At 37.0% G+C, this 12,899-nt stretch overlaps 1 protein-coding gene across 1 annotated transcript in view; it reads right to left on the bottom strand.

The window, feature by feature from the left end:
- Positions 1-3,245: 3,245 nt before the first annotated feature.
- Positions 3,246-12,899, bottom strand: part of LOC131425206 (uncharacterized) — a 37,321-nt gene continuing 27,667 nt past the window's right edge. The window contains exon 3 of the mRNA XM_058586885.1: positions 3,246-5,663. Coding sequence (XP_058442868.1) covers positions 3,933-5,663 — 1,731 coding nt within the window. The 3' untranslated portion in view covers positions 3,246-3,932. The remainder of the gene's footprint in view (positions 5,664-12,899) is intronic.

Genomic DNA, 12,899 nt, shown 5'->3' on the forward strand with positions numbered 1-12,899 from the left:
TTGCTCGGAAATGGCTGAACCGATTTTAGATTCAAATGAAAGGTCTTGTGATACCACACGGAAAACCATCCAATCAAAAAATTACGATCTCGCAATTTTTTATTTTTGCAGTTGTTGTTTTAACTAATAATTAATTGATTCAACCAATTTGCTATTTGATTTGCACATATTGAAGTAGTTGGAAAATATGTTGTTTTTAATGCTATCTAATGTCAAAAACAGTACAAAGCAAAACAAAATTCGTAATGGAAAATCAATCATTACTTTAGTTGAAATTCAAACGTGTTTCTTAAACATTTTTCATGCAAACGAAATTCGTTTATTATACGTTTGTAAAACTCGTGATGTGATGATAAATTATCTACATCTTTAATGGTGTTACAAGAAGAAACGATTGATATAAAGTAGTGCTATGCACAGAACTAATAGCCGTTAGAAATATTGTAATTGACAAAACGTGTTTAACCAAAACTAGAACCCAGTGAATTGTATGCGTTTGAATTTTGGTCTTAAAATCAACTTGATTCTCCATCGTGAAATGCATGTTAATGAATAAGCATCATGTTATCTTCAAGTCATGTACAAAAATTTTATGAACAAAGTGATTAAATGGAAAATGTTTTATATTCATTCATATAATCTGTTGAAACTGTAAGTTGCAATGGCTCAAAAAATAAAAATCAGTGCATTCGGTTCGACTTTTTATTCGTAAGTAATATAGTGGTCAGAATTAGAAAGTTTCGTTGACACCAGCACTACTAAAAGACAGTATATTAAAAACAAAAATAAAAATGGTTTTAATGAATAATTCATTTAATATAAAGCAAGGGCTGAGAAAGGTTTTTTTTATACCGATAGATGGAAGTTAATATCTTAACATAACGAATTTTCACTTTAAAAAACAGAACGTATTTCAATAAGGAATATTTTATTATCATTCAAAATCAATAATTTTGCTTAAGTTGAAATAACTAATCGTAATATCTAAAACAACTAAAACCGATTTGTTTTTCAACTCACATAACTGTTAAATCAAAAACAAGGTCGGTTGTTGTAACTAAAATCTTTATTGAAATTGAAAGGTGTGTGCCTTGACTAACTGACAACATCATTTTTACAACCAAAAATTTTGTTATTTCAACCATCGTTTCTGTTGATCGAAAAACAAAAATGACAGTTTAGAAAAAACAACAATCGATTAGTTGTACCAAATTTTAACCAATCAAATTCAGAAAAACAACTAATATTTTGGTTGTTTCACGATCGCGAGGGATTCCGTGCATACAAAATACCTGAAAATAATTGCACCAACTTTTCTCTGAGATAGCTGAACCGATTATCACAAAATTTGATTAAAATAAAAGGTCTTGTGATCCCACAAAAATTCCTGAATTTTATTCGGATCTGACTTACTGTTTCGGTTTAGTATTGAAAAAAAACTTTTATGAAGAAGTATTATATATGAGAGTTTGATTGATATGAGAAGTTTTATACCACTAAGTGGATTAAAACAGGTTTTTTGGATTATCGCTCCATATGACATGTTGCAATTTCATATACACTACTCTGTACTTCCGGTACCTGAAGTCGGATGGGGATGAAATTCTACATTAACTTATGTTAATACAAATCTTTGCATTTAAATCTGATTTGAAGAAGGTCGGTCAAGCCATTTCTGAGAAATTGGGATGGTTTCCGGTTTGGAGCACACGAGCACATTTCCGGAACCAGTCATGCTGATCCGGTAGAGACAAAATCAACGTATTTGGTCATAAATATCTGCCAAATTAAAGAATTATCTGGTAATTTTACTGTATTTGGCTCTATTTTTCCGTGTTATGTATAAAAACACGTTTCTAAAAATGAAATTTTTATACTTATCAACCTGTCATTCCGAAACCGGAAGTCGTATCCCTATGAAATTCGGTAAGGTTGAATGGGATTGTAAGACCTTTCATATGAACCTAAGCTTGTTATAATTGGATGAGCGTTGTCTGAGAAAGAGCACTTTTCAATTCAAATTTGCACATTTTACCCCGTAACTCCGGAACCGGAAATCGTATCAGGATGAGATACAATAGCTGGCTATGCGATTATGAGATCTTCAGTTCGAATCTGAGTTGAAAAAAAGCGGTCACTGAGAAAATCAAGTGCACTTTTTTCACATTTATTGTACATTTTACCCCATTCCTCCTGAACCGAAAGCACGATCCTAGGACAATTCAATAAAACGTTATGGGACAAGTATATCTTTCATTTGAATATAAGTTTGTGAAAATCGGCTCAGCAATCTTCGAGAAAATTGAGTGCACATTTTTGTTACATACATACATACATACACACAGAGATGTCTATCTCCTCTGTGTGACGAAGAGCAAGCAAAATTTCTCCCCTCGCACTGACAACTTCAACGAGAGCTCTTCTCTTTCACATTTATACACCACTGTTGTGTAAGTGTGCACTCATCGTGAGTGCGTTTGTTTATTTCCTTTTACCTCCTCCACTGAATCGCACCAAAGCGCTAGAGCATTAGCTAATAAATTCTCTGAGGTGGATGCAGATACTTTCACAGAGGTGTACACGCCGGTGAGCACTCTGGTGTATGGTTTGCGTAGAAGAAGCGTGGACACGCAAAATCAGCAAAATAAAACAATTTATCGTAAAATTTTCGGTTCTCCTTGCAAATTTTTCATAGCAAGGCCAGATCTACTCTCTATTAATTGAAGTTCACAGAAGTGTTCGCTTACCATCACGCGTCAGTGGTCACTTGGGTGTATTTAGGAGAGAGAGAGTGTGAGCGATTCATGTGAAGAGAATGTGTTTCACTCGCGCCAGCTGCTTTAACCACAAGCACACACTCAAATGCTGCCTATTCGACACTGAGAAGAAGTGCGCTTTCCTCTTTGTGCGATGCTTCGTTTTTTGCATCCTCGGTGTGGACAAGAATCTCACGCCAGCGTGTATCACTCTGGTGAAATGCCATCTCTGCATACACACATACTGCGTACTCGACGAACTGAGTACCATTCGACACTCGGCACTCCGGGCCTCAGTTGAAAAGTCGGTTTTCACAGTCTATTGATATGAGAAAGGCAAACAGAAATTCATATCAAAACCAAATCAAAACTATTGTGAGAAACAGAGGGCATGAGTATTTGTCCTTGCACGAGAGTTGGTCACAGAACCCTGATTGAATTTTCGGAGCGTCATATGCTGTACAATGTAATAAATTTAAAAAAGCTGTATTGAAACTTCAGCAGTATTTATTCGACATAATTTAATTTCAGAAAGATCCTATCATACGTTAATCTAGATTATTCAACCTTCATTCATTCGTTTCATTATTGATTCTTTTTTTTCTTATCCGTGACAAAACGGATAAATTCTATTCGTGAAACTTTGCTTCTCTATCATTACACTACAAACATTACAATTGCTTTATCTTAACGGATCTATTTAAGTGCTACTATATTTCAGTTCGAATTGATATGGCAAGTTGTTATTTTGAGTGAATTCTGTTTCAAAATAAAAATCTCCAAATTGAGCAGTTATCGTATTGTTCCTGACACTATCGCGGGTTTGGAATAAACCGGACAAATAAATTAATAGTTACCCTAGTCTACTATCACATTCAAATTCAACTTGTTAAACGATCCAATTGCTAACATGCAAACGACGTATGAAGGCCATTGTCATTATTATATACATTTAGCAATCAATGTAGTTGAAAAGTTCGTAGTTCGTATGGCATCGTCTTAGTATTTTAACACTGCTCTTAGAACGACAGGACTGGTTGAGTATTAGAAGATAATCTATTTTATCTCTTGTGCATTACTATATATTTTGCGATTCCTTTCTGATAATGGATAGTAAAAGGGACGATAGTACACTCTATTTGGCAACAGTTACCTTCAGACAACCCCCTTCTTGATTCAAAGTGACAGAAATTTCAGCAAAGCATCATATATCAGCCTAGGATTGGTGTCAGAGTCTGCCGTATAACGAACACCTCGGAGTTTGCCGTCGTTGTGACTCAATACTCCATATTCCCCAACAATGAACCCATCTGGAGTTTTCTCTTCTACGCGATACTTGCGATAATTACGCCCTTCAACAACGTAGCCCACTTTGGAGTCATCGCTTGAACCGGCAGTGGGACCAAGGGTTCGCACGACAGAAGATGAACTATCGTTTCTATTCACTTGTTTTTCTACATACGGATCCACAATCTCCGTTGGATCTGGAGTAGGTTTATAATTATACCGTTTTGGCGGTTCGTGAACTTGTTTTGGAGTAAACTTCCCTATTGCGTTGTGAATGGATTTGGAATCTTCCACAATAGTAGGAGCGTTCAATTCATCGTATGGAATCTTATCTAGGTCATTAAATACAATTCGTTTTGGTAAACTGGAAGGTTCGACTGTTGATGAATCACCAGATGAGGGACGATCGTACGCTGTTTGCCAGTAGCTGGAAGGTCTAGAATAGACTTTCGCTGGCTCGGAATATATCCTTGCGGGCTCAGAATAGATTTTAGCTGGTTCAGAATAAATTTTGGCAGGTTCAGAATAAATTTTTGCAGGCTCCGACCATACTTTAGCAGGTTCACTATAGTTCTTCTCTGGTTCTGACCATATTTTACCAGTGTTTTGAATTATTGAGTCACCAGTCGAACTTTTTGTGGTTTTCGCAGTGCTGTTATCTGACTGGGAGGGTCTCTTCAAATATTCTTCATCAATATCCTTCCAAGTTTTAAGGGTTGGAGCAGTTTCGCCGATATAGCTGTAAGAAACAGACTGATGTTGCTCTTGCCCGTTATCCTTATCATGATAGATGACTGTTTGTTGTGGAGCTATCGCATCTTGTTTCCGTTGCATTCGACCTCGAATTTGCTGAACATATAGAGCTTCAGTTCCTGACATGGCTATTACACGTTGAATATTACTAGATTCTCCGCGTTCCGGATCTGCTCTATCAGAATCAACTGATGGTGGCATTTCATCTACTGCCAATTCGCTTCGATATGATTTTGAGCTGATAGATTTATTTTCTTCATTCAGTTGCGCTGGTTCGATTTCATGGTTTTGTTTAGGAAATTCTCCAAATTGTTGTCCATTGGAAAAAGTAGTTAATACTTCAGTAGTCGTCACTGAACTGCTAAAAGTTACATTCATTTCAGTTGATAGCTCCGGTATAATTGTAGTAGTGCTTTCAATCATATCATCATCAATCAATCTTGAATTTTCACTGGTTCCAGAAATAACCGCATTCATCTCTCCTATTTCATTATTCATTTCAGCTGTAGTTGTAGTTGTAGTTGACGTTGACGTTGAACTTAAAAACAGTTTCCCACTCCGTGGCCGATGTCTGTTCCTGTATCCGTAAGACTTAGACCCACTAGACGTTAGATTTTCCTGTGATGTGAATAGACTTTCGATAGGTAGTACACTGTCCTCAACTTCTGAACGATCGTTATAAAAATGATGATACTTCCGAGATCCTCTATATGGATAGCCGGTCACAACCATTGATTGACTTTGAGTGTTGGTGCTAATGCTTTTCCTGTTTGGAAGATCTGTCTCCATGAGAATCGATAGGAACTCTTTTCCTGACAAAATGTCATTTGGTGTGGGATAAGTGCAGACTCGATCGATGCTTGAAATCTGCAAAAAAAAAACAGAAACAAACAGGATGTTACTAAATTGATCCGTAGATGGAAAGCGAAAAGGTCTGTGAAGAGTATCAATTAAAAGTGCGCAAAGAATTAACAACCATCGATTAACAAGCATCTGGAATCAACGAGCTGAGTAATTTCAATCGCGGTAAATTAACAATAATTTACTGTAATTCCGTTTTAATGCCCTATCCTTATACATGTAGGACCAAAATGTGGCTCCTTCATGCGACATGACCACACCTTTGTATCGTTCGCATAGCAATATAGTGTAAAAACAGCCAGTACCACTCTGCTCTTGATTCTCACCTAGGATTCAAGGAGGATATACTTGTAGTTCTTTATTAGCTCTATATACTAGTAAAGATTCGTGCAGCGGCACAATAACTAGAATGATTGCGGGATTCAAGAAAAGCGAATATTCACCCCAGACATGATATTGGAGTAGTGCAGGAACCATGCATTCTGTATGTAGGCACAGTTTATGAGTTTATGTTTCACAGGCCCATTGGTAATCAAACTACTGCTTTTAAATAAGGATTTTACCTCCATTTGTCGATTCAGTGAATCTCACCTTGCAAGTTCAACACGGACACGCTGTAACCATGATTTACACGCATATGGCTGATCGGAAGATTGTACCAGTCGGAATCAGGTTTTGTGCTGCTGTCATCGACCCGCAACTAGTGAATGTTCATAAAGACATTGTTACCTATATCTGTTTATAATCGTTCATCCGATGCATCCGATATGATAAATGCGCAAGCTTGTCTGATGTTCTGCTTTTAACATTTTTAATTCGTGGTTTTTATGTAACAGTTTCGGAATTTTTTTACATATTAACCATTATTCAAAATCTACTGCACCTCTTCCATATTCAACTTTTGAAATTTTGGACTTCTTCCAATATTTTTCTGATATGAATTTCAATAATTATTTTCAGCACAGTTATTTGTAAAATTTGGTGGCCTTCGATTCAATTTCAATAACGAAGTACACATAACCAGTATAACCAGTTATAATTGGAATTGGGAGAATCGCTTCGCATTACATTATTACTAATGAGGTACTTTTCAAATTGATATTTGTACTTTATACTGGATACTTTCGAATGTTGACTGCCTCTAATAGTGGATTAAAACGAGTATAGTTGAAATAGTGTTCAAATTGCCGTACAAAAAATAGAAAAAGTCATATAACTCCTGAACGCCAAAACGTAGCAACATACTACCTTCAGCAGAACGATGGTTTCAAATAAGCCCTATAAAGCCCCCCTCTCAAACTTCTTTTTTTTTCGAAAAAATATAAACAAGATAACTACAGCCGAAAATGAAGGTACTATGTTTCTACGTTTTGGCATTTACGAGTTATATGACTTTTTCGATTTTTTGTAAGGCAATTGAACACAAATTTAAATGAGTTCAAAAATAACACCCTCCCAGATTTCTCTTTAAACTTTCCTTACTCTATGATCATTCAGAAATCGTATAAGATTAGTTTGATCGATTTGGCATCTGAACTTTGACTAGTTTTTCTGAAAAAAAACAATCATAACTTTTAAAAGGTAGCCTACATTGAAAAACTTTGTGGATCAAAATTGTGCGCAACAATTATCTCGACAAATCTTTCAAAGACGATGTTCTCGTAAAGAGATTTTATTAGAGCCAACCTACTTTTACCACGAAAAATGTAACTCGATCAAATGAAGAGGTAGGAAGGTGGTTTCTTCAGTAAAGTTGCTTCAAATAATATTTCCTAGATCTTTACTGTGGAGTGTAATAATTTCCAAATTCAATTAGAAAAGTTAGATTACAGATTTCAATCCGAACCATGGACCACCCTAATGATATTTTACATCAAAAAATACGTCAAATAAATACAAACAACTTTTGTGTAGACACCAAGTACAAAAAAAAATTAATAGCGAAAATATACTCGTGACCTTCCTTTCATGAAACTTCTTTATCATTTCATTAAGTCCATTGGAGTTCCAATTTAAATTTTATTTTATGTTAGACTGTTTTCTCTTCCATGAGTTCAACCAATAGCCAACTATCTTATATTAAAAAAAAGTAATGAACTGATACAAACAAACTAGAAATAGTTATAAGATCATGTACAAAATGAATGTATTTTATTTAATGTTATTTATAAAAGCAAATCGCTTGATAAAAACAGTGTTTAGATTAACTAATGAATACCAAAATATTAATATGATATCCGAAATGTATTAGGTTTAAAGTAAGGCGTGTATCAAAAAGTAGTTAGCAACATTGATTATTGAATAAAAAAGCGAAAAAAACATATTTTGACATAAGTTATCGATATATTGTAGAAAAACTACATTTTTATGCATTTCACTGATCATATTGAAGAAAATCCTAGTTTCTGTGAAACGCTCGCACTTTGGACTTGACATTCTTCATTAAATTCTGCACAGTTACTTTTGTGACTTCCCTGGTGGCAGCTGTCCAGGTTTTTTAACTCCTGCATGTTTTGGGACACTGTACCTTCCTTCCGAAAGTGCCGCTTGACAATTGCCCAATACCTTTCAATTGGCCGAAGATCCGGGCAGTTCGATGGGTTGATGTCCTTTTCCACGAATTGTACATAATTTTTTGATAACCTCTGTAGAACGGAGTTGGCGTAGTGGGCTGAAGCCAAATCCTGCCAGAAAAGAGGAGGAGCCTTATGCTTTCTGTACAGTGGCAGCATTCTCTTTTTAAAACATTCTTCCTCGTACACCTTGGCGTTAATTGTGCCCTTCGTGAAGAAAATCGACGACCGCATACCACAGGTACAAATTGCTTGCCAGAACAACAACTTCTGCTCAAACTTTTCCATCGCCACCGTGGTGTCAGCGTCGTCCAGGTCCTGGTACACCAATTCGTATAATATTGCGGTCCGGGCAGCGCTCGATAGTCTTCCTTGGCGTAGGTTTCGTCGTCAATCAGGATGCATCCGTTTTTATTCTGTAGAATCCGGTTATACAGTTTTCGCGCTCTTGTTTTGGCCTGAACTTGCTGTACCAGGGACTTTTTCGGCACCTTCTGTTTCTTGTACGTTTTCAGGGAGTTCCGAACTTTTATCCGCTGAATCATCCGGATGCTGGTGTTGAACTGGTTGGCCTAATCCCGCGTCGACGCCGATGGGTTTTTCCTGACGTACTCAACCGCTTTTAAGTCCCGGCCGGGCTGGCTGGGACCCGTTTTCCTACCGGATCGGGGCAAATCCTTCATGGAAAGGGTCTTACCGAACTTCTCGATAGTATTTTTGACACTGGTGTGGTGCACTTTCACCCGTTTTGCAATTTCGTTGTACGTGACACCACTTTCTGAGCATCTAGTGTGCAGAATTTTCTTTCGCGTTTCCGGATCAATTCGACTCACCATTGAAACGATAAACCGTACCGCAACCAATCAATTGCGCAGCTGTTATTGACATGTAAATAAACATGTCACCGCAAAACACGCTGCAAAAAATTAAGCCATTTCAGAGTAATAACTGTTTGAATGTTGCTAACTACTTATCGATACACTCCTTACTATATATTGTGGATGCCACGGCGAAGAAAAACTTATGTATATGGCCTATGAAATAAACGTATTTATGGAAAAAACGTGCCTAATCTACCTAGCAGTGAGATGATTCCTTTTTTTATCAATCCGCATGTGTTTTTTGGCATGAATATTCATCGGTGTTTTAGTTCTAATGACATTATTTTTGTGACCGTCGTTTTAGGCGGCAATTTGAGATTTCAATCGTAAATCGGATCGAATTTTATTCTAAGCATGTGACAATCGATAGAACATTGCATGAGATGTTGAAGTAAGTTCCATTTTAGAGTTTTTCGCCATTATTTACGGCACTTCCAGAGCCGGTATAACCTCAAAGATTCGTATGGCCATCAATCAATATGACGAATAAATTGCAATAGTTTTGAGTCCAACTGTCATCTTCTACATTGGTTTGAATTTTAAAAACTCATCGCCCTATAATTCCAGAATCGGAATTCAGAATTGGAGAAAATTAATTAATTTTGTATTGGATCCTTTAATTTGAATTTTTGTTTTTGGAATTCAATTAGGAATATTTTGAGAAAACGATTGAGCTGTGAGGAACGATTCAATACTGGAACCGTAATTCGAAAATCGGTATAGCCAAAGTCAGTTAAATACACCTGAGGAACTGAATTGTTTACATTCAATTCAAAATGTTTGTAAATCAGTGTAGACATCTTTGAGAAATCGTAGCGCAAAATAAATTTTTGGGTATTTTCCGAATCGAAAACTCAATACTGTTAAAACTGAAATTAGTATATTTGGTTATCGACTATCCAAATCTGCAAACCCGATAAACCCGACTAATTTATGTGGAATGGACATTTTCGAACTTATCACCATGTATCCCTCTAAACCGGAAAAAGCCAGATGTTTTATAGGATCTTAAGATCTTTCATTTGAATCTTAGATGGTTCTTAGATCGGTTCAACCATCTACGAGAAGAATGAGTTACACAATTTTAATTTCGTTTCACATATCATCCTGTAGTTCCGGAACCAGAAGTCGGATCCAAATGTAATTCAGGAACCTTGTTTGGGACTTTTCATATGAATTTGAGTTTGTGGAAAACGGTTGAGTCATCTCCGAGAAAATTAAGTGAAAGTATTTGTCACACACGCATTTGCTGTTCTTGACGAACTGATTCGAATGGTATATGGGTGTTATGTTCTTCCAGCATTTGTTGCTGCTAGTAGTTTAAATCAATATAATTATGGAATTGCTTTCAACTTGAAAATCATATGGTTTACATACGTCATATTCGAACGATTATGTTTCCAAAAAACGAACCGTGCTAAAATCGGTCCAAGGCAAAATGTTATGAAAAAGAATGACACAGCCTTTTTGGCATTTAAAAACAATTGTATGCAACAGTATAAATAATCGTGTTTCACGTTACTCCCAAGCATTGCTTTTCCATACAGCGCTCAAAACTCCTACTACTGGAATAAGGCTTACACGAAAATGTCGACATCTCCGTTAAAAATGGACGGATTTTAACAATCTATGGCTTGTTGGATAGCTATTACCGTGCGAAATCTAAGTCTGGAAACATATTCTGTTTTCAAGGTCAATTGTAACAGATACTGTCAAAAAAAATTTGACTATGACTCAACTCAACTATTGAGTATAACCCAAAAAGTAAACATCCTATCTCAAAACCATTCAATAGCGTTCAGGATGACTGGAAGACCTTTCATTTGCGACTAGTTTGATGAAAATCGGTCCAGCCATCTCTGAGATCTCGACTTCTTAATTGACAACACACACACACACTCTCTCTCTCTCTCTCTCTCACACACACACACACGGATATTTGCTCAGTTCGTCGAGCTGAATCGATTGGTATATGACACTCGGCCCTCCGGGCATCGGAAAAATTTTCTAAAGTTTGAGCGAATTCTATACCTATTTTTTATATATATTAAAAAAGGTAAAAAATAGCGACAATATTTTTGTCTCGCTAATTTCCTGTTTCGAACCACTGTGCATTTGGGAGGGAGCATCAGGGCGTCATACGAATTGAGGACTGGACGAGGGAACGTGGTTTGCCAGCCCGAGTCACTTGAAGGAACTTGTTCCTCCTGAAGGTCTCATATAAGTTTGATTCGCCATTCTCAAACAAACCATCAGATGGGTTCAAGCTCGTATAGTGCAATTGTTCATAGTTTAGTAAGATGTGATTGTTGGAAGGGAGTCTTGCATTCCGTGGTACACGCGTAAGCTCTTCGACTTACGAATCCACCCAAACCTTTTTTCCCTTCAGTAACAACAATAACGTGAAGACTTCTCGGTTAAGGATTTCGTGGCTACAGTAAGTGATGGCTACTCATACGTACATACATACATACATACATTTATATCATAACGCTCGATCTCGACGATATCTTTATTATGACTAAGAATAATCTTCACTATAAGGTTCGACACTAGCATCCGCCCGTTACTCCCGAGCCACTGTCCCTATCCACCATCTCATTGGAACTAACAAGATCTTATTTTTTTGTTACTATCTTCTTAGTTCCTCCTCCCCCGTCTCTTCACTATCTCGATGTCAACTAATTAGATCTCTGTCGTTTTTAGTCATTTCGTTCCTCTTTTTTACTCCGTTTTCCACCATATCTACTTCTATATATTTTTTCATGCTTTTCCGTAACATCACCATCATCGCCCACGGAAGGCCGCTCCAGTCGATGACCAGCATGCGGGTCGGCCTGGAGATGTTTCCCGCGGACCCATAAATATGTACCAACGTCACCTGGAGGACTCACGAGTTACATTACCGGCCACTGCCGATGGCGATCGACTAAAAGCTGGATCTGCCAAAATCGACCATTGCGACTCCAATACGACATCACCTAAGGATACTATCCTAGTTTTAAGTTAGTTGTTAAATAAAATTAGAATCTGCCCTTGGCATCGCAGTGTGCCTAAAATATTATGTTATTGAATAAAAAACTATCATAACGGTCACTTCATACCTGGTATACCAGGTTTCGATGCAAACTCGATTGAGGGCGCCATGCTTGCAAAAAAGATTGTCGCTCATGCCTTGTTTGTAAAATGTGTATATATGTATCAGTCGTAACAGGTCTCCCTTCACTATTTATTTAAGTTCTAATTACTTTAATCATTGCTTTCAAAACTAAATCATTGAGATGTTAAATCAGAAATAATTTATACTTTGCATCAATTCATCATTAATCGAGAATGTTCCAAAATCGGTTTGAGGTAATATTCATAATATCTCTAGGAAACACCGTAAATATAATAATTACCGGAATACTAGCCCGAAGTCACTACAACCGCCTCTAATTGAAGCCTAAAACGTTCCATAAATCACTACACCCATTTACATACCCAACGGACCACATTGCACGTATAAAGGCACAGACCGAAAGAAGGCGGTTCCTGCTTCAACGCCAGCCAATGCGACCTGTTTCTAGTACATTGGCCACACCAGCACCAGAATAAGGTCTTTCTATTCTGACAGTTTACTTTTAAGTTGACCTGATGCCAAGCGACTACAGGATTTATTGAAACCTGTACGGGATTGTGATGTCTGAATCTAAATCCGGCTCTAGTTCAGTTGAGCTTATTATCGACCCATTCATAACATTGGTAATACGCGAGAAGACCGTACCGCTAGCATACCAGCTTAACAC

Source organism: Malaya genurostris, chromosome 1 (genome assembly GCF_030247185.1).
Source record: "Malaya genurostris strain Urasoe2022 chromosome 1, Malgen_1.1, whole genome shotgun sequence".
Lineage (NCBI taxonomy): Eukaryota > Metazoa > Arthropoda > Insecta > Diptera > Culicidae > Malaya > Malaya genurostris.